The sequence below is a fragment of the Gossypium raimondii genome, chromosome 4 (assembly GCF_025698545.1).
Source record: "Gossypium raimondii isolate GPD5lz chromosome 4, ASM2569854v1, whole genome shotgun sequence".
Taxonomy (NCBI): Eukaryota; Viridiplantae; Streptophyta; class Magnoliopsida; order Malvales; family Malvaceae; genus Gossypium; species Gossypium raimondii.
In genome coordinates, this window is record NC_068568.1 from 350,237 (window position 1) to 372,530 (window position 22,294).

General features: G+C 32.4%; 4 protein-coding genes across 4 annotated transcripts; 1 reads left to right on the forward strand and 3 right to left on the reverse strand.

Annotated features, from left to right (window-relative positions):
* Window positions 1–2,558: 2,558 nt before the first annotated feature.
* Window positions 2,559–4,487, reverse strand: LOC105781069 (uncharacterized). The gene is made up of 4 exons (XM_012605642.2): window positions 4,366–4,487; window positions 4,081–4,262; window positions 3,905–3,968; window positions 2,559–2,961 (listed from the first exon to the last, which is right to left on the reverse strand). The coding sequence occupies exons 1-4, from the start codon at window positions 4,394–4,396 to the stop codon at window positions 2,678–2,680; spliced, it is 561 nt and encodes a 186-aa protein (XP_012461096.1). The 5' UTR covers window positions 4,397–4,487; the 3' UTR covers window positions 2,559–2,677.
* A 2,646-nt stretch (window positions 4,488–7,133) lies between these two features.
* Window positions 7,134–12,077, reverse strand: LOC105780182 (uncharacterized). Its single transcript, XM_012604364.2, has 3 exons — window positions 10,568–12,077; window positions 9,181–9,620; window positions 7,134–9,043 (listed from the first exon to the last, which is right to left on the reverse strand). The coding sequence occupies exons 1-3, from the start codon at window positions 11,981–11,983 to the stop codon at window positions 7,552–7,554; spliced, it is 3,348 nt and encodes a 1,115-aa protein (XP_012459818.1). The 5' UTR covers window positions 11,984–12,077; the 3' UTR covers window positions 7,134–7,551.
* On the forward strand, window positions 11,823–15,075 carry LOC105780183 (uncharacterized). The gene is made up of 3 exons (XM_012604365.2): window positions 11,823–11,949; window positions 13,482–13,945; window positions 14,779–15,075. The coding sequence occupies exons 2-3, from the start codon at window positions 13,607–13,609 to the stop codon at window positions 14,956–14,958; spliced, it is 519 nt and encodes a 172-aa protein (XP_012459819.1). The 5' UTR covers window positions 11,823–11,949; window positions 13,482–13,606; the 3' UTR covers window positions 14,959–15,075.
* Window positions 15,076–16,177: 1,102 nt separating this feature from the next.
* LOC105780204 (microtubule-associated protein 70-4) lies at window positions 16,178–22,010 on the reverse strand. The gene is made up of 11 exons (XM_012604397.2): window positions 21,506–22,010; window positions 21,278–21,363; window positions 20,133–20,198; window positions 19,880–20,050; window positions 19,393–19,563; window positions 19,127–19,282; window positions 18,878–19,024; window positions 18,719–18,790; window positions 18,117–18,632; window positions 17,851–18,032; window positions 16,178–16,734 (listed from the first exon to the last, which is right to left on the reverse strand). The coding sequence occupies exons 1-11, from the start codon at window positions 21,765–21,767 to the stop codon at window positions 16,695–16,697; spliced, it is 1,869 nt and encodes a 622-aa protein (XP_012459851.1). The 5' UTR covers window positions 21,768–22,010; the 3' UTR covers window positions 16,178–16,694.
* Between the last annotated feature and the right edge of the window lie 284 nt (window positions 22,011–22,294).

The window sequence follows — 22,294 nt, forward strand, 5'->3', positions numbered from 1 at the left end:
GAGAAAGGAGAAGAGTTGGAATTATTGAAGTGTCAGTAAAATTATCACGGAGTTGGTTTTATTAGGAGTCAAATTGCATTTTGGTCCATTTTGTTGAAAAAATAAGCAAATTAGTCCCTATTCATTACTTTAAAGAATAAATTGGCGTGGTTGACGAAATAATCAAACGGTTACATGTGGCATGCTACATGTACCTTATGCTAACCTACAAGAACTAGTTTTTAACAATAAAAATAGATCGAATTTTTAACAAAATGACCAATTTGCTATTTGATCTAACATATAATGACTAATTTACTCAGTTTTTGAGTCGAGGGGACAAAATGCCATCCAATTCTTAGTATAATGGCCTTTTATGATACTTCTACCTTGAAGAGTCTTTTCTTTATCCTTATCTTTGAAGTATTTTAAGCCGTTTAAAAAAAAACTAGATTATAAAGGCCTTTATGGAATAATCTTTGAAGATATTTTAAGAAATAAAATCAATTTTTAAATGGGAGTTTAAAGTTTATCAAAATTTTGTTAAAGGGCTTGTTTGTATCACCTTGTAAATAGGCTTGATTGACGCGCATTAGTGACAAGTTTTGGAGTGTCTTAGGGATTTGGGAGATTGATTTTTAACAATTTTGGTTGAATATTAGGCTACAAATATCCGTATGTGTGAAGGGTAATTTAGGCTTTAACCAATAGTTGTAATAGTTGTCCATTTTGTTGAAAAAATAAGCAAATTAGTCCCTATTCATTACTTTAAAGAATAAATTGGCGTGGTTGACGAAATAATCAAACGGTTACATGTGGCATGCTACATGTACCTTATGCTAACCTACAAGAACTAGTTTTTAACAATAAAAATAGATCGAATTTTTAACAAAATGACCAATTTGCTATTTGATCTAACATATAATGACTAATTTACTCAGTTTTTGAGTCGAGGGGACAAAATGCCATCCAATTCTTAGTATAATGGCCTTTTATGATACTTCTACCTTGAAGAGTCTTTTCTTTATCCTTATCTTTGAAGTATTTTAAGCCGTTTAAAAAAAAACTAGATTATAAAGGCCTTTATGGAATAATCTTTGAAGATATTTTAAGAAATAAAATCAATTTTTAAATGGGAGTTTAAAGTTTATCAAAATTTTGTTAAAGGGCTTGTTTGTATCACCTTGTAAATAGGCTTGATTGACGCGCATTAGTGACAAGTTTTGGAGTGTCTTAGGGATTTGGGAGATTGATTTTTAACAATTTTGGTTGAATATTAGGCTACAAATATCCGTATGTGTGAAGGGTAATTTAGGCTTTAACCAATAGTTGTACTAGTTGAATAAGATCACTCTCTGAACGAGAATCTGTAAACGTAGGATTGTTGATCTAAACTGCGTTAGTAAATATTGCATTTACATCTTGTTCTACCTTATTAAAATAATATATTCTATCCCAATTTCTGGTCCAACCTAAGATTAAACAAAACTGTTTTGACCAAGGCTTTTTCATCAATGTTTACAATTTTTTTTTATCAATTTGGTTCTTATTCCCTTTTAGTTAAATTTGGTCATTAATATTTATTTTTTTAACGGAAATGTTGACCAAAACATTAATTTTTAAACAATTTATCGTGGCAACCTGCGTGACAGTCCACGTGTACTACATATTGACATGACACTATTTTTCTTATATGCTACATTAACGAATAATTTAAATTTTATAAAAAATAAAAAATTCAAAAAAAATAGAATGAAGTACACGTGGATTGTCACGCAGGTGTCCGTGTTTAAAAATTTAAAGTTTTAGCCAGTAATCCCGTTAAAAAAACAATTGGGTTTTTTAAAAAAGATTGATGACCAAATTCGACTCATTTTAAAAGGTCAGAGTCCAAATTTAGTTAAAAAAGGAATAATGACCAATTTGATAAAAGATGAAAACGTTAAGGGATAAATTTATTATTATGCCTATCAACAACAACAATCGAATGTGTTTTAGTTTGGTTTAGTTGATATTGTTATTATTAACAAATAAAGTGTTTGCCAACGAAGTATTACTTTGGTTGGTATTGTTGTTGTTATAACAACTTAGAGGATATAAATTTAAATGTATTTAAGATCGTAATATCATTTTTAGAAATTAAGGATATTTTATATCTATGATTATAAATATTTTGCAATTAATATTTAGTGAAATTTACTTTAAAAATAATTTACTTTAATTTCTATTAATAACTATATAATATGCCAAATATGAAATATTTTACATTAATTATCACACTTCTCATTTATGTATATATATTTATATTAAATCATATTTGATATAATAAGGGTGAATAAAATCATTTAAATTTACTTTTTACAAACTTTTGTTGCACATATGCCATCAAATATAAACCTTATAGATCATAACTTTGCTTAAATTTAAGATTTAGTCCTATAATTTGATATAGTTTAAATAATTAGTTAGTCCAAATAAGTAACTATTCCAATTAAAATACTTTGAAGAAAAATTGTATCGGTATTTTAATTGGAGCATCTGTTAGCTAACAGTGTTACGTATTTGACTAACTAATAACATTGTAAAAATAAAGACTAAATTATACCAAATTAAATTACAAAAGTTAAACCTCAAATTTAAGCATAATTGAGGGACCAAAATCATAATTTAACTATTTCGATATCGATAGAAAACTCACTTAACCTTTAGTTCTAATTATGGTGATGGAGCCACTTCCTTTAGTGTATATTTTGGTGAGTGCCGTCACGGCTTTGCCAGAAAGGCCAGTACCGTCGGCTGACATGCATGGCCGACAGGCGAAGTCCCCAACAGGGTGCCGGATCGGTCTTGTCGGCGGCAATAAAAGCCTTTGATTAATGTCGTTTAATGTCGTATTGCCTTCAATCCCTCCAGGTTTTACTAATGCAAATGGATAAACAACACTTTTTATCACCCTTTTGTTCTTCTTTTTATCTTCATTTCCTTATACATTAAAAAAAATCAATGTAAATTAAATTTGAAGACGATGTTGTTAGGAAGGTAGTCATGAACCATAAAATAATTAGTCTTTGTGAACTATAAAATAGATATAGAGATTTTTTTTTGAATTTTCATGTTTTAAAAATAGTTGTTGTTGTTAAAGCGATGACGTGGTTTTTTTTTTTTTCTAAAACGACTTTAAGCACAAGGACAAAGCTATAAATTTTATATTGGTGATCAAGATAAAATTAAAAATTTTGGGGCCAAAGCTAAAAATTTTTAAGTTGAAATGATCTAAATTGAATAAATAAATTTTTGTAGGGGCCAGAAGTGGAAATTTTTCATTTGACCAAAGTTTAAAGGGATTAAAATTGAACTCATAATTTTTAAAAAAGACTACAAGGAGAATTATACCATTTAACCAAGGGACAAAGGTCTCTACCCCGAGCTTCATCCTTGCAAGAGGATTTCGACGAAAATTCAAATTTATTACTGATTATTTGAACATGATTAACTAGATTTTCACGTGGTTCTGACTATGGATCACGTTTCAGTAAAAAAAATCAAATCATCGCTTTAATGGTAACAATTAACAGTGTTACAAATTTAGACATACTAATAACATTATAAAAGTGGCATCTAAATTATCAATTTCCTCTCATTTTATCCGATAAGTTTATCACATTTAGTAAGGATGTGCCACGTGTCACATTTTTATTAGTTGATATTGTGACTTGAGGTAAAATGAAAGGAAGGTGTACCAAAGAAAATGTTAAATTAAAGATCAGATACTTATGTTGGAAAATGTTATAATTCGAAGGCCAATTTTGCATTTAAGCCTAAAAGTAGAGGACCAAATTATGTTAAATTAAAGTAGGGGATTAAATCCCAAATTTTAATATAGTAGGGGGACTAAAACTATAATTAAACCAGAAAAAATCATTACCTGCAACTCCATTAATGGTTGTTAACTGGTTCATGCAGCTGAAATTCTCAGAATTCATATAATTCTGCATAAAAAACAAATCCAGATATTTCAGTATTTTCTTTTGATTGACATAAATAATTGCTTTATTTATTGAGAAAAAAAAATAGAAAAAATCCAAACAAATTTGTATATACCATTGCAAGATCATTGAAGCTATTTGTTAAATCATCATCATCATCATCACCACCACCATGAAACGACAACAATCGTCTCCGTTTTGACATTTCAGTGAATTCAAGTAAAGCATCTTCGAGATACCCAGAAGAGAAATCCGAATCTATATTTTGAAACAATGGTGACCGACTTCCATCAATGGCTGCAATTCACATTTAAAAAAAAAAGGTAAATAAAAAATTAAAATTCTATGGTTTTGAAACCAAAAAACAGAAGAAAACAGTGAAAGAATAGAGAAAAGAGACATGTTCTGTCGCAGGTAGTGTAAGCCGCCATTGATAAAAAAAGATTGAAGCTTCTTTTACCAGTGGGGGTTGTTTGGGGTCTTAAATAAAGCTTATTAGTAATGGCGTTTGAAATCAGGTGAAAAATTTAGAAATGGAAACAGTGAGCTAGTCAAACAGTAATGGATAAAAAACTATATAGGGTAAATTATATCCAAGGTCACTAAATTATTAGTAAATTTGCGTTTTGATCATTAAATTACAAAATGTTATGAAATGGACATTGAATTTTATTTGAAAGTTTTCATTTAAGTCACTAAAGTATTCAAAAGTTTTTGGGATGTTAAGCTTTTTTATTTTAAGTCTGATTAGCGAGCTCCAAGCGACGATTTGATGATCTCTACGTTAGATCCAAGTCGACCTAACGGTCCGTGTCGGAGATTGGAAAAGAAAACTGTTTGGGTTTTGATTCGCAAATTCATGAAATTCAAAGTTGTTTCATAAAAAGACTAAAGAAGAAGAGCTTTCGATTAATATAGGTGGTGCGAACGTAAAAAGGTCACACAACAGTGATTTAATAGCTTGATGAGTAAATTTCGAAATAGTTCAATGACGATTTGTAACTTTTTTAAGTTGAATGACCAAATCATAAACTTATTAATAGTTTAGTAACCTTGGATGTAATTTAACCTAAAAATGAATATAATTGAAGGACATATGTCAATGTTCTTCACAAGCAATGCATAAAATAAGAAAGAATTAAATGAATACAACTGTCCATTCCACTATCTCTTATTTATGAGTTAGGAAGGAGTTACGAGTAGTTCTAAGTATTGTATCAAAAGAATATATTTTATTAGAATCTATAATGACATTGTTCAAAGAAAATACAAGTGAGATTTTTAAAATATATTTTAAGAAATTTTTATAACAATGAATAGGATAATAATATTGATTAAATTATAATTTTATTATATAAATATAATCTACTTTGAGAACTATAATTACTGTATTGAATGTGAGAGTATTCTTCTAGAAATATTAAATAATGGTATTTAATTAATGCTTGTTAGCATCAATTAAGTTGACTTTACTTGAAAAGGCAAATTAAATAGTATATTTTTAAAAATAATTGAAGATTATAAGAATGTGTGAACCAAATTATTTTGGGTTTCTATTATTTTTCTTTAGTGGGGATGGATTTGAATTTATATGGGGTTTGGTAAATAGGGACTAAATAATTGCAAATATATATATATATATAATATTATATGCTGTTGTTTTTCATATAAAATCAAAGGGATTTTTGGATTTTTTTCCCAAATAAAAAGACAAAAAAAAAAAGAGAAAATATTGGTTAGACATAGTTCAAATTTAAGGGCTTTATATATATATATATATATATATTGCCTTATATATTCTCACCATTGTGGGATTTAGGTGGATACTTTTTTGGCCAATAGGTATAGGACCCACTTGTATGCTTGTGGAAGTTCCATGATATTTAATAAGATAAGCTGCACTCAATCACATTAATTTATTAATTATTTATTTTTAAAAAGTTATAAAATAGTGATTGAATTATTCGAAAGTTTTTATTTAGTTATCGAGTTGTTTAAACTGTTGTTGTATGACCTTCTCTGTTCACATCGCCTACACCAATTGAAAGCTCTTCTTTCTATTATCTTTTATAGTTTAATTTTTTTTCTTTTATGAAATAGTTTTGAACATCACCAATCTGCGAACCAAAGTCTAAACAATTTTCTTCTCTGATCTCCAACATTGATTGTCAGATCGAATTAGATCTAAGGTCTTTTTTTTCTACTCGTTGATAGGTACTGATCTACCGAATTGATTGTTAAATTGTCACTTAGAGCTCGCTAACTGAACTTTCCTTTTAAAAAAAAAAACTTAATAGCTCAGTGACTTAAATAAAATTTTTTGAATAGTTCAGTGATAATTTTGTAATTTTTTAAAAGTTGAGTGACCTAAACATAAACTTACTAGTAATTTAGTGATATTAGGTGTAATTTACCCTATTTAATAAGCTTGTTGAAACTGGATCGGATCAACTAGTTAGACCAGTTAAATTAAAAACTGACCGATTTGGTCCAAAACAAGGTAAACAATCAGTTGATCCATAAATTGATATGAACCGGTTGAATTAGGCTAAAAATTAATTAAACTAGATTTTATGATCTTTTAATAATTTTCAATTTTTACTTTTTTTTATAACTTTTTAATGATTTACTCAATTTGAATCAAACAAACCTGATAACTTTGACCAATTTAACTACCAATTCGATTTCAAAAACATTAAAATTTAATAAAAAAACTAATTAATTATATATATATATTTAGAATACATGTTTTATATTCATACTTAGATATTATAATTTGAATTGTTCAAAACTCAATCACTAATTACCTTATCCAAAACTCCATGAGAGCTTTATTTTGTTAGGAACTTTTTAATTGAAGGTGGAACAAGCTTCACTTATGCCTTCGCTACAAATTAAACAAAAATATCATTGACACAGATTGTATTTTACTCTTTTATTAATAAATAAATAAATTAATTAATTTCTATACATTAGATCAAAGAGCAAATCAGTCATTATGTTAAAAATTCCATCCATTTCTCTGCTAAAACTAGTTCTTATACATCAGAATAAGATATACGTGGCACATCACATGTAATTGTCTAATTATTTTTATCAATAAAAATAAATAATTTTTTAACAGAAAATACAAATTTAAAATATTTATATGTACTGACAAAATTGTGATACACGGAAAATTATTATTATTATTATTATTATTATTTAAAAAAATACAAAGTCCTGAGATGTGTTGCAGGGGCATTTTTTTTGCCCTAACAGCATTACATGAACAAAATGGGTGCAAAAAGCTCCCCTTTCCTAACAAAATGCACATATCATCTTAAAAAAAAAAATACATGAACATATGCAAAAAGTTTCACCACAACGGGTTGTATTTAACCGTAATGCAGTGAAATCTCGAAGTTTAATTCAATTAATCCATGCAAATCACCTTTAAAAAAACGGCACCAACCAGAGTGAAGTTCGAACCATGTCGAATGAAGCCTTGAAGTTTAGCACGATTAGTTCAAGCAATCACCTTTTAAAAATGGCATCCAACTGGCAAAACTCGAAGTTTTAACCCAACTGGTTCGTGCAATCAAATTTATGACAAAAACAATGCCTCCAAGTAATCATCGATGTAAGCTAAGCATGGCCAATGATCGGTACGAATACGAACTAAAGTCGAAGCATCACTTACTTCCATTTGTAACAAGAGATGGAACATTGGGGGAAGAAAAATCAAGACATGGATGCAACCGATACTTCTTTTGCCGATGTTTAACTGACTTTCCTGCTCTTCTTCGTTCTCGACTAAAGTAAGATAAAGAGGCATACTGTCCGGTTCGGCAACTGAGGTGGGGGCTTCAAGCAAATGTCCAGAGGCTTCATCTTGCCAAACAACATCTCTGATAATTCCATTATCCTTTACCATGTCAATGAGACGATCTCCGCTCACGCTAACTACAAATGGTGCCAGATAATGTTCAGTGGCACGAATTAAAGCATATGGAGGAATCTCAAGCAACTTCACGGATCTGGTTCCATGAATGGCTGCAAACCCTTTGCCACTCTTTAAGGGGAAAATCTCCCGCCCGGTATTGGAAGTAGTACCACATGCATCCCACAAGGCATTGAACAAATCTGAATAGTAATCAGGTAAAACATCTTCTCGGATGTCTGGTGGGGCAATAGCTTTAAGAAACAAATCTTCAATGCCAACCGTAATACTTTGCAACTGTCCCGTGATGATTTGACCATCTTCCCCGTTTGTTTCAATGAAAACATCAACCATACCAGGAGTTGGCTCACGTGGTTCCAATTCGATCATCGCAGGAGCTTTATAGATATCTTCTTCTCTACCACCATCACCATCGAGTGTAGCAACGATGTCTAGTGAAACATTTTCATCACGAAAATCACCACTAGTTGGAGGTTGACCGAGAAGAAAGGGTATGTGACATGTCGGAATCGACCCATATGGTGCCAACGATGAGAATTTCAACACTGTAGCATATATGGCAGGGAGGGCATCTACTCCGTGCAACCCACTTTTCGGGGACTCATCTCCCCAAACATTATTGAAAGACTCCGCATCAAATCTCAAATAGCACGGAATTTTAACCCTAAGCCCCGGCATATGTCTAAAATCAGGAATATACGAGAAATGTCTCCTTAATATCGCTAAAATCTCTGAAACTTTCGAGTCCATCACATATAATGGCGCCTGTGGTTTATCCGTTACCTGACCGTCTAATACAGTCTCAACTTGTATATTGGCATCAAGTTCTCTTTCATCTGTCGAGGCTTCACCATCCCTAAAGCCACCAGAAAAATCCATTTTGTTACTCCCGACCCTTAAAGGTAATAAAGACAACGACCAAGCCTGTTTGACAAGTAGTGGTATCATCCGCTCGAGATGGATATAGGATGCGATGTTCTTTAATTTCTTGGGATCCTGAGAATGTCGAGGAGATGGCACGTTGAAGAATGATCCGGAATGAGACGAGGGGGAAATACCAAGGAGTTGCTCCCCGAGGTTTAGCATTCCTCTAAGCTTCACTCCGGGTACACAAATCAGCATCCTCAAGTAGATCCTGTAAATGTACATGACAGAAAATAATCAAAAACTCTTCTCGAGATTCCTTATAATTTAGACTATTTTTCTTCCCGTTGGGTCAACATGGAACAGAAATGTTAAAAAAGGAAAAAGAACAAAGTCATCCCTTCATACCTTGCGTGGTCACGAACCTCCAAGTCAGGGAAGTAAAGGCAGGTGAACGCAAGGAGACGGGATAAACCAAGGAATAAACGAGAGCTCTGATGGTGAGTTAGCATGGTTCTGCAAATGCCGAGGACCTTACTACCCCGAGACCAAGATTTTACACCTGTGTCTGGTCCATGTTTCTCAACAAGGAAAGCCATGAACTTGGTTAGTAGCTCTAACAACCTACGCGGAGGTATTGTTTGATTTTCAGCAATCCTATCGAAAATCGGGAAGTATGAAACTAGTCTATAATCAATTGCAACTCTTGGATGCAGATTTGCATCGATCGTTTGAAGCAGACGTTCTCCCAACCAAAGATGCTTTTGACAGCCTAACAAACGGTCAATAAAAGCAACAATGACTGGAACCAATCTCTGAAACTCCAGTATCAAGTCAACAAACATCCCCTGAACAAAAGAAGTTAACAAATATCAGCATATAGCCCATTGGAGTATAATTTTTCCCATGTCATACTCAGGATTTAGAATCAGCTAAAACATAAACTTCGAGTCTAGTTCTGCATCTCAGTTACCAGAAATCGTTATCTCTCAGCGATTTTCGAATTGGTACACACATTCTAAATCAAGGAACACTAGTGATCCAATTCAGTAAAATTAATGATCCCATTAACATATACTTTATTACAAAATTATTGAGTAAAAACAAACGATTCACGGACTTTTTATAGGTCAAAGTACCTGGGAAATCCCTGTATTATAGTGACTGGATCAAATTAGTCCTCTATTATTAAATGGATCAATTTAGTCCTGTACTATTAAAAAGAATCAATCAGTCCAAATTGTAATAGAGTTAACATTTACTATATAAAAATGCCCTAAAATTTATTTTTTCAATTGTAGTTCAATTCCAAAGAAAAGATTTCATTTATAGAATAATAAAAACTTTAAAAATATTAATTTTATTCCAATTTGGCCTTATTTGATTCATTTTAATAGTACATAGACTAAATTGATCCATTTAATAGTAGAGGGACTAATTTGATCAAGCACCTAGGTACATTCACCTATATTTATATAAACACAAACCCATGCATATAAATTTCAAAAACAAAAGAAAACATTTTACATGCCAATGAATCATTTTTCATTCATATTAAACGAACTGGAAAAGACTAAATCAATTGAATTAAGTTCTATACATGTGGCAAATTATGTTTTAATTTTCAATCCTTGTACGGATTAATCCACTCCTATATAAATGCCATCATAATAATTATATGATCGACATAATAATCTATTTCAGATAATGGACATACTCCATATAGCTAAGTAGATGTAAATCAGATTCATCGAGACATAATTAAATGAATACTTTATAATGAAAAAGAATATACCTTTAAATGATTGAAAATGGCAGATTCCATAAGTGCAGTGGTGGTGGAAGGATCGGCCTCGGAATGAGATGATGCGCCTATCAAAAACTTATGGAAAGTACGGAATGCCACTGCGGTTTCCATGCTCCAAGGAGGCAACCATTTGAAACCCAAAACCGATACTAGACCACCCTGAAAGAGCTTCACTACTGAATTCCCTTCCATATCTGAAACACTTTGAGGATTCAACTTATTGATACAAACAGAACAGAAAGCAAGTAAATCTAGCTTTAATGCTTTCAACGAAAGTGGATCAAACACGCTCGGATAAAACATGAAACCCGTTTCTACAATCGACTTCTTCCTCCCGACCATCAACCTATTCAGAAAAACCATCAACCAATGCACTGAAAGCAATCGAAACACCAAATGTTGCTGTGTTTCCAATGAAACCAAATAAAGTCTTCTCACAATCTCAATTTCCTGCTCGTTAAATGCTTCGGAAAAATGCGAATACATGACCAAAACAACATGATACAATAAAGGATTAAATGAATAAATCATCCCAAAGAACTGAACTTTAAGCATAGAAGGCTGTAAATCTAAAGCTACTGCTAATGGCATTATCATTCCCATAAAAATCATCATCCCACAAGGAGTTAAAACTTGTGGCCATTCCAATAAAAACGACATTGCTCTTCTCAATTCCTTATAATTCAACTCTAACAACCCTTCCTTTTCTAATTCTACAACGCATTGCGGTACATTAAAAGGAATCAAAGGAACCGAAGTATTCAAAATTGAAACACTTAACTTTCGATTCACGATACTATGAATCACAGTTGTAAACAACAAAATGTAACTTTGCGAAGCATGGGTTCGTTCGCTTTGGCATAAGCTCCATAAATGACCAGCAATATCAGAGAGTAAACAAGGGTAAGCTTTCTCCAACTCACGTAGACACTCACAAGCAGTGGCACGTGCGTGGCGGTCCGGTCCATGGTTCGGCCGGTTTATAACCGCTAATAAAAGTTCGACCACGGATTCCGTAAACCGAACCTCGACGGACTCGACTGAGTTGGTGGAGATCAAAATCGAGGTCGTCGAAACCATCATCTGTTCTTTCAATGCGTAAGTGACGTGGACACCGTCGTTCGGGGATTGGACAACGGCGCGTAGGGTTTCGACGAGGCGGTCCATAAGGGAAGCGAGTGATGGATCTTGGGGGAACAATAGATCGGAAAATTCGTCGAGGAAGATTACGAGAGGGATTTTGAAAGGGAATTCCTTTTTGAGGATCGATGAAAGGGCGAGTTCGACGACGGAAGGGGAAAGGGACCGCCATTTCTCGCGGCGGAAACCGCCGTACTGGAAATCTTCAACTAAAGATTCCCAATCTTGAGGTAAAATCGGTTTTGGCGGTGGTTTTTCAGCCATTTTATTGAACTTTTAATTTTCTGGAATTTTTGAAAATCTGGATTTTAGGTTTGGAGTTGAGAAAATTTGGGAAATCGAAATACCATGATTGATCAAAATTGAAATCCAGTTCCATCAGAAAAATAACTGAAATTCACTCTACTAGTCCCTATACTATGTTAATCTTACTGATTTAGTCCTTGTACTCTAATTTGATCACTTTTTTAAAAAGGTAGAGGTGCTCCTAGATAAGCCCATTTTCTTATAAAGAAAATTTCAACTCTCAAATTTGAGTCTTACTGGCTTAAGCTTACTCAAATGACTTGTTTCACGGTTAAAAATAATAAAATATTATTTTTAAATTTTAATTTAATTATAAAATATAAAAAATGGTATTTTAAATAATAAAATGGGTCGGGATTAATTAATTCAATTGTTCTAATTTTTGTAATTTTATAATATTATTAATTAATCTAAATTATTAAATCATTAATTACTTTTGTTAATGTGTTTGAAAATTAACAAGAAGTTATTATAAAAAAGTTACATGCAAATTGAATGCTTAAGAGTCTTTATTTTAAAAGTTAAACAAAAGGTTTACATGTTAACCAAATATTCAAAGATGATTTTAAAAATATTTGGATAATATTATAAATAAATAAGTCCAAATTGCATAAAATTAAAGATACATATGATAATTTTCAAATTTTAACATACTTGAGACACCAAAATCATAATTTCACCTATTTAAATAGGTATACAAACATGAATATTTTAAGAAAATGATTAATAACAAACATCTCAAACATGGCACAAACTAACATTTTTTTGAGGGTATCAATTTAAATTGTAATTTTGTTATGGTAAAATGTAACTTTTAAAAGATTAAATTAAAATTTTATCATTTTAGGGGTTAAAGTATAATTTTATATTTACTAATTTAAATTTTAAAAATTTAAAGGACCAAAATGGATCAGGTCCCAACCCCCAGCCCTTAGTCTAAATTAAACTTTAAAATATTCTAATTAAATTTTCAAAATTCATTATCATATTAATTAAATACCAAATTCTATATTAAACTTTAAAATATTTTAAATTAAACAATTAATCTGAATTTTGAAATCTAAAATAAATAGAGGACCAAATTCCTAAAAAAAGTAAACAACTTAGGGCATATCTTAACTTAATTTTAATATGCTCATTAGCCTTCAATGCGGAGCGGTGTCAAAGGGATTGGCAGGAATCCCGACCCCCCTAAAATATAAAATTTCACTTTTGACTCTTGATGTTTTACAAAATTTTTATTTAATATTTTAAAATTATAAATATATAAATTATTAAAAATTTAAACTTTCATTTTAATTCTCATAAAAATATATAACTTAATCCGATCCCGAAAAAATTTTCTAGCTTTACTTCTGCGTGGCCAAAATTAATTGTTAGACTGATTGATACTATATTAATATTTTGATGACTTAAGGATATTTTGATTGACTGAAATTAACCCTTTAAAAAACAGATTGAAGGGCACGTGGGCTATGATATTCTCACCATCCACGTTAAAACTGTGATAGTGCCACCACCTTATCTTTTTAAACCATCCAATTCCCAAAGGTGAAGAAGAACACTGGTTCAAATTCAATCATGGCCGAAACATATATGAACATGGGCTACACAATTCTCACACCTCCAATGATACCCATTTTCCCCAAGGAAATAAACTCCTTAAAAACCAATCGTTCCGCCATTGTCGTCGCCGTTAAAGCTTTTAAGTTCTGCAATTATCGAAGAGCTCACCGCATTTCTTGTGCTGCTGCAAGAAGAAGAATCAGATATGAAAACGATGATGATGAAGAGGAAAAAGAAAATGGGTATAACAAAGAGATCGCAATGCTCGAAATTTATAGCCAATCCGCTAGAGAAGAAGCTCTTATTGTTCATGCACTTGTGGATGAACAACAAGTTGAGGTTCTTATTTTCAAGGTCTGTTTATGAAATTATAATTGTTTTTGCTTTTTGAGGATTAATTGCAATATACGTCCCTAAATTATAATGTAGATTTTAAATTAGTCTTAAACCTCAATACGTTCTAATTGATATTAAAGTATCCTAATTTTTTCTTAAATCATGATTTGACTCTTAAATTATACTTTTCTCCTTTTATTACTTAATTTTTTCTCATTTTGATACTTGAATCGTCATTTTCATCTAATTTTACTACCAAATTACTAGCATCCGGTAAAAGTATGCCACATTTCACATTCTTATTGGTGTTGGGATGAAAATGTATGCCACATTTCACATTCTTATTGGTGTTGGGATGAAAATGATTGTTAAAATTCTAAAGTGGGATGAAAAATTTTAGTTATCAAAATGGAAAAATAGATAAAGATTAAGTGGTAAAAGTATCATAAAACCTCATGTACTAAGGGTTGAATGCATTTTACCCTTTAAAATATAGATAAATTAATTCATGTATGTTAGATAAAAAAAGTAAATTGATATTTCTATTAAAAATTTCATTATTTTTATTGTTAAAAGATAATCCTTGTTATGTCAATAAAAATATATGTGACATAACAATGTGTCACAATCTGATTATACCATCAACCATGTAAAGGATTGATTATTCTTTGATTTAGTATTCAAAAGATTAATTTATCAACTTTTAAGTAGATAGAATAAAATACTAACTTCTAATACAAAAATCGTCATGCTACTTTAACCAATTAAAGTTTTTTTTTTTCTAATCCATATGTTTTAAATATATGTTTATATATATTTCATATACCTCTATAAATTTGCCATTATTGCAGGGGTTTTCATCGTGTTTGAGCTATGGGACATCACCAGATCCATCAAAGAGTGTAATACCAAAAAGAGCAGTGATAAACTCCATTGATAGAATCAAAGGTCCTTTTGATCCTTCCAACATACAATACATTGAAAAGGGTCTCGATTGGGAATCTTTCGAGTCCCGCTTAGCTTCTACCTAGCAGGAAAATCAAGAAAATAATAATCCAAAAAAAATGAAAATCTAGTAAAATTATAATGTTAGTTTGTTCAGTTTCAACTTTTATTCAATTAAAAAAAAATTGATTTTAAGATGTTCATTCAATCTATCAATTTAATTTGTTTAAATTAGATTTTATCCAATACGTCTATTATTAAATAAATAAATTTATTCTTTATACTATTAAAACCAATAAAATAAATCTAAATGGTATCAAAATTAACATTTGTAATATAAACAAAATTCAGTTAAAAAACAAATTTCATTTACAAAACTATAAAAAAACAATAAATAATATTATTTAAAACAGTAAATATTAACTCTATTTCAATTTAAATTTATTTAATAACACAATGAATAAATATATCCATTTAATAATACAAAGACTAAAATAGAAATTTCTTAGACTTTCACCTTATTTGATAAGGTAGTTCTTTTTATTGAGTATAAGTATAAAATAAACATTTAAAACATAACTAGACTCAATTATGACTTACCTAGACCATAATAACATTGGATAAAACCGACATATTGAAAGATCTAAGCTAAATATAAATCTCAATATTTATACAAAATGAGAGACTTAAATCTGAGCACTCAGTCTCCGACATCAATTTTTATCAAGAATGCTTATTGATATGTATTTTAAGTTGGACGCGATTATGTGGTTGTTTTTTAGTTTTTTATTTATTTATTTCTAAATCGAATAACTAAACAAACCAACACTAATGTCCTTTAAACCGAACCAATTCAGCCACCAATTCACCAATCCGACTAATTTGATTGAAAAATCGTTAAAAATTAAAAAATAAAAACCCCAATTCAACTGTCAATTCAATCGGTCCATGCCAGTTACCGGTCTAACCAAATTAAAGCCATTCTTCGGACCAGTAACCCCCGCTGGCTCCCAATCCAACCAGCCGATATTGTCCGGTTCAAACATCATTGACCAACACTTAAATAGTAAAATGATTTCTAGAATGGTATCATTATCCAGCCTAACAATGAATGAGAAACCGAAAAACCTGGTCAAACCGAACTGATTAATTCTAATTAGATTAGTTCGATTTCTCACTTATACTTCGATCGGTTCTCCAAAATTTGTTGGGATTTTAAAATTTTAAGACCGAACCAAACAAAACCTCACCTTTAAAAACAGTATCTAACATCCAAAGAAAAAACAAAAACGATCATTCCAGATCTATAAGCAACTATTAATGAATAACACAACCAAACAGATCTCAATACAAGAATATTAACAAACTTGAAAGACAAATCACACTAATTGCAGATTACAAATATGAAATGCAAAAAACGAAAAATGGGACAACGGCAGAAATTCCGGGGAAAAAAAAGAAACTACCTATACAACCACACAATCACTGGCCACTCATGAAAACCTAACATAATGTTAGCCCATAGTCAATAGTTTCCTTCTTCCTGTTTTTTTTTTTTTTGGCTAAATCTCTAAAAAGCGGAATAAGCAGTTTGTTAGAAGCATACCAAATCGATGTCTTCTTCATCCGAATTTTACCCTTTTTTCCCCGGATTTCATCTATTGGTCAATTTTAATGAACGCAGGTTCATCAGCATGCAAGTTATAATATCTTTATAATCAATCACCAAAGGAGGTAAAAAATTATAAAAAGTAAAAGGAAGGATCCAGGAGACTTATGCGAAATTACTCCTTGTAGTTGATGCTTCGATTAAAATTTGTTGTCATTGAGTGCTGCGTGTTAACCCGCTTCGAGACGTATTTCTGCATAAATTTGGGAATTTGGTTAGCTATATCGAGTATCAATATGTAATCAATGAAAACTAAACTAGCATGGTGACATTCATATATTATAGGCCTTGACTCTAGGCTCGGCAAGTCATCAGAAATCAGTTAGGCAGAAAATTGAAAAGAAACGACCAGTGGATCCATTAGAACTGATCACTACAACTTGAAGCTGTATCCGACAAATATTAGAGCAAGTCTTGCGTATGACCCTATGCATGAAAAAATTTGGAAAAAATTGAATATACCTATGTTAGATACATACTCGTATCCAACACTAATACACAAGTACGAGAAATGACTTGAAGTACCAAATTTAAATGAATCCCAAGATCAACATGTAACTGATTCTAAGGTTCATCAGTGGTCTTAAAAGTATACTATCCAAAAGTGTGTTACAATCCCCGGGAAACCTATATAATGTGATCGGCATATACATTTAGTCCTAAGCAACATAATGGGTAACAGCCAACAAGGTTACAGAGTCCAGTATCTTTTACTAAGATAGGCTTCGTATGTTCTTGGAGATCATATCCTCATACCAGCATCTGGATATGTATCTAACACGGATGTCGGGCATAAGTAATTAAAGAAAAATGAAGAGAAGTTAAATAGGGTCATACCATGGCTGCTAACTCTGCAATTTATAAGGGGCAAATGCGACAAACGAGGGAGATTAATTTTAACTTATTGTACTAAAGGAAAAGGTTAAAGTACCATGGAAGCCCCTCTACAATGAGTCAAATTGCCTTTTGTCCCCTCTACTCAAAAAATGGGTAAATCAATCCTTGTATGTTATATCAAAGAACAAATTGGTCCTTTCTGGTAAAAATTTTATCCATTTGTATTGTTAAAAATCGGTAGGACATGTGACATGCCATGTGTACCTTATGCTAACATACAATGACCAGTTTTTAACAGTAAAAATTGATAGAATTTTTAATAGGACCAGTTTTCTTTTTGATCTAACATACAAGAGCTAATTTGCCCATTTTTGAGTAAAAGGTGTAAAATGCAATCTGACTCCTAATACTTCTACCTAAAGGAAAATGAAGAGTATAAAAATCTAAACAAAAATATAAACAATAAAAGCACCTTCCAGTAAGCAGCTGAGCAGCCGGTCCCTTGGAGTTGGCGAACCGCCTGGCCTTATTCTCGTGTTCTTTCTCCACACGCATGGCAGCAACCTCTTTCTCCATAGCCGCAACTTCTCTTCTCATCTTTTTAGCCTCAACTTCCATTGCCTTTGTCAATGTTTCGACCTTCTTAGCAAGCATCTGAAAGATACAAGGATTACTACAGTATTTATCTGGAATGGTAAATTAAAAATGGTATTGGCTTGAAAGAGCAAATGCATCTACCTCAATCGCATCATCTTTATCTTTAAGGCTTTGATCTTTCTCGTGACCAGCTTTCCTCAATGCTATGACCTCTTTCTGCAGCAAATCGTACAAAACTCCTGGAACATTGTCCTCAGTGTCTACTGGCTGGAAATCATTCGATTTTTCACTACTCGGTAACTCACTCTCCTTGATCCCCTCAGAAGGATGGTTTACTGAAACATTTGAGGCTGCTCCATTTAAAAGCACTTTAGCCCTGTCTAATGATCTTGTGCCTCCATCAAATGACTTAGATGTTCCTTTCGCATGCTTCAACACAGTACTAGAAGACAAAGAGGATCTCAATTGAGAGCTCGGTGATCTCTTGGGTAAAAACCCATTGGATGAAATCTTTGAGAAGTTCTCAGCTCCACCAAGTGACTGACGCCTGGAAGGCCCATTGCTCGTGCTTCTTCCAACTGATGTACTGCGACTAAAGCTGTTAGAAGATCCTCTCAAGTTCTCTTCTAGAACTCTAAGCCGCAATTGATATTTCTCCTGGAAAATCAAACAAAAGCTCTAATTTCGAAACCAACAGCAACATCATACATAACAGAATGGTGATGTCACAATCAGATTATTACTTTCAACTGTGCTTCGGATTTTGCAGCTCGCTCGGTTATGGCAAGCTTGTCACGAAGTTGCTGCATTTCTCCCTGGAAGAAATAAAGTCCACAATGAATAGAAAGTATTAAGGCAACATCTTGTAGTTTTATTCAATGGGAGAAACCGTCTGCAAAAACCTGCAAGAATCTCCTCTCTTCAAGCCATTGTTTCACAGGCATCACTTTGTCATTAGCATCTTTCCACTCGTTTGCTACAACTGTGGCCACTCTATTAGCGGTTACTTTCGCACGTGCCAGTTCTCGATCAAGAGTTTTTCTTTCCTCCTAAGGAACATAAACACAAATCATTCATTTCAAGAAGAGATTTAGGACAATACCAACAAAAAGGAACCAAGCAAACTTGGACATATAAAATCCAGGCATTACATTCATCTCCTGAACTTTGCGTTGATAATCCCGAACTGCATTTGCAGCAGCACCACCAGCAAGAACAGCCTCTTCCAGCTCCTTTACAGTTTGTGTAAGCTTTTCAACCTCTGCAACCTTTTGGCGATGCATTTTGTCCAAAATTTTGTTTTCTTCCTACCATAGACAAATTGTAAACAAGTGACTTTCTTCATTATACGGTTAAACAGACTAAGCCAAAAATATATGGACCTGAGAACAGGAAACATAAAAAAAGATCGGAATACCTGACAAATTTCTATCTGCTTCATCAACTCCTGGTTTTTATTTTGGAGATCATCCACCATGGACGCTTTGGCCAATGCAACCTGAACAGTCCTTTCAGCTTCAAGTAAAGCTGCTTCTTTTGATTTAGTTAGACGATCAAGTGCTCTGTTATCATCTTGAAGTTTTGCAATCTGCAAAAAGCGAAAGAAATAACCAGTAAGAAAATAATCAATCACATACAAGTTTAGAGATCCTTCTCCACTTCTCTCTATAGACAGAACCAACAGTTGAAAACTATGTTACTCAGACTCAGATGTCACTATCTGACACAGGTTTGTGTCCAACATGGATGAGGTTAGATTTTTCTATGTTTTTTTTAATGTATTAGGAAGATCCTTGGAGGTCATAATATCTCCATATTCATTTATCTAAAATGAATGCTGGACATCGGTATTTCCATAAAAATGAAAAGTCAGACCAACAAAGGTTGAAAAGACATATAAATACCTCTTGCCGAGAAAGCTTCAGCTCAGCCTCCAAGGGTGCAAGAATTGCTTCAATTGGAGGCATATCATCGTCCTTTTGAGCAGCATGAACCCTCCGCAGAGTGGCCTCAGCTGCAAACTGAGCAGCCATGGCTGCCTTCTTCTCATCATTTATTTTCTTGATTTCAAGGTTCTGTGGAACATATTTATTAACTAAATTTAGAAGCACGACAAAAGAAAAAATAATAAGGGTTGAAAGGAATTGAAACCAATACCTTGCTTTCAAGAAGAGATTCTGTCAATTTAAGCTTCTCATCCATTTTTGAGAGCTCGTCACTGAGCTATGGTACAAAAGAAAAATAAAAACAGTCAGTTCCATCTCAATCAAGAAATCCGAGTAAAACCACATCTCAAATCTGTCCAATAAGGCGAACAGTCATAAGTCGTATATGAAACCACTGCAAAAAGTTCATAACTACAGTCTTAGATGCAAGAACACTGATCTGCATAGAAGGGTCGTAAATTACATAAAAATAATATGTTTTTTGGGAACAAAACTAGGGACCACTCATTTATATGCAGAAATAGTAAGTCATTAAACAAAGAGGTCTATTAACCATCTGAATTTCAAGACATCAAAACAATCCATTTAATCATGAGAGCAAACCCTAAACTGCAGTAGATACTTAAATATAGGGGGAAAAAAGGTTACCAAAGAACAATTAATCTAATAGGAAAACCATGAAACAAGTTCTAGATTATGTGAAAATCTTTAAAAAATTGAACATACGGGGCACAACCAAGTCCAAGTAACCAATGCATGATGTATTTCAGTAAGCTATATCATCAAAGACTAGAAACAATTTTCCAAGCATCAGAAAAATCTACTTTTCCTCAGTAAAATAACAATACTGCATTTTTAATTCATATTATATATTATTACTATATTTCATTTATATTTATATTAAATAGGCTAATCTGTTTGATTCGGTTTTATATGTAACATAACTGATTTTTTAACAGACATAGACAAAACCAAACTAACCAAACCGATTAAACCAAATAGTGTTAGGATGGTTAAGTTGATTTTGACCGAGTTTTGCTCTCCCCTAACAATATACACAAAAATACAGAGAGTAGACAACCCATCTTCTATCAATTTATTATTTCTATAACAGTAATATAATCTCTAACGTCAAAGAGACCTTAAATTTGCCCCTAAACTCAAATCCATTAATGAAAAAAAAAGAGGCGGACATTCCACTAAGATCAGACATCTATCCTTAACATTAGATTTTTTAAAAAAATCTAAAATAATTACTATTTTAATTTCGACTATTCCTAAAACGCTTCACCTATCAGTACAATTTAATTTCTTACATAAACTAAAGCCCAATAATATTTAAATAAATAAACCAACCTCTTCGCAAGCCTTTTCTCTTAGCCTTTCAGACATTCGTAATGCCTTAATTTCCGCTTGTGCTTCTCCCAATTCTCTATCTTTATCTGTAATCCAATCCAAAAACAAAGAGGATAATATCAAAATAAAATAAAAGATAATATTTATAAATAAATAAAAAGCAGTAAAACGCAGTCAAATTTAACCGAATCAAGGCGAAAAACACCTAGATCGATCCACATTCATCACCTCTAACTTCATTCTCCAATCTGGTAAGCTCCACCTTCACCGGATCCGACCCGTGAAGAAACGGAACAAAATCATTATCGGCGTCGAAGCTAGGTCTAACACCTCTCCTCCTCGACGAGCCTTTCCCTCCACTCTCTCTAAACGACGCCGAGACCGTCAACGACGGAGGAACACCCGCCGTGGTGGCCGATGTCATCCTCATCGGCGACTCACTCCTCACATTGGTTCTTACCTCCGCCGCTTCGCCGGCAACCTCTTCCATCTCCGATCCAAACACTTAGTCGCACCACTTTACAGCACAAAATGCAACCAAAAAAAGAAAAATCTATTCAAAGAGAAAAGTTCGCTTCACATCTACAACTCGAAATGGATCCAAATGCTAGGGTTTCAAAATCAGTTGAAATCTAGCTGATTTGAACAGATTTTGATATATTTATAGAGAGCGAGCTCTGAGAGAGGGGGGAAAATAATAGTACATTTCTATCTTTCTCTCTCTCTAATTTGTGAATTTAAATCCGGTTTACAGTGACACTGAAGAGAAAGTCCTAAAATATTAAAGGTTAAACTACACCAGTAGTCACTCCACTGTTAGTGAAATTTTCTTTTGGTTACTTGACTATAAAAAAATATAAAATGGTCATTTAGCTATCATTAAATTTCTTTTTAGTCACTCAAGTATTAAAAGTTACAAAATAGTCACTCAGCTATTCAATTTTTCTTTTCGATCACCATCTTGTTAGAAGTGGCAACTTTTAAAATTGATATAATAGCAACTTTATCCCTCAACAT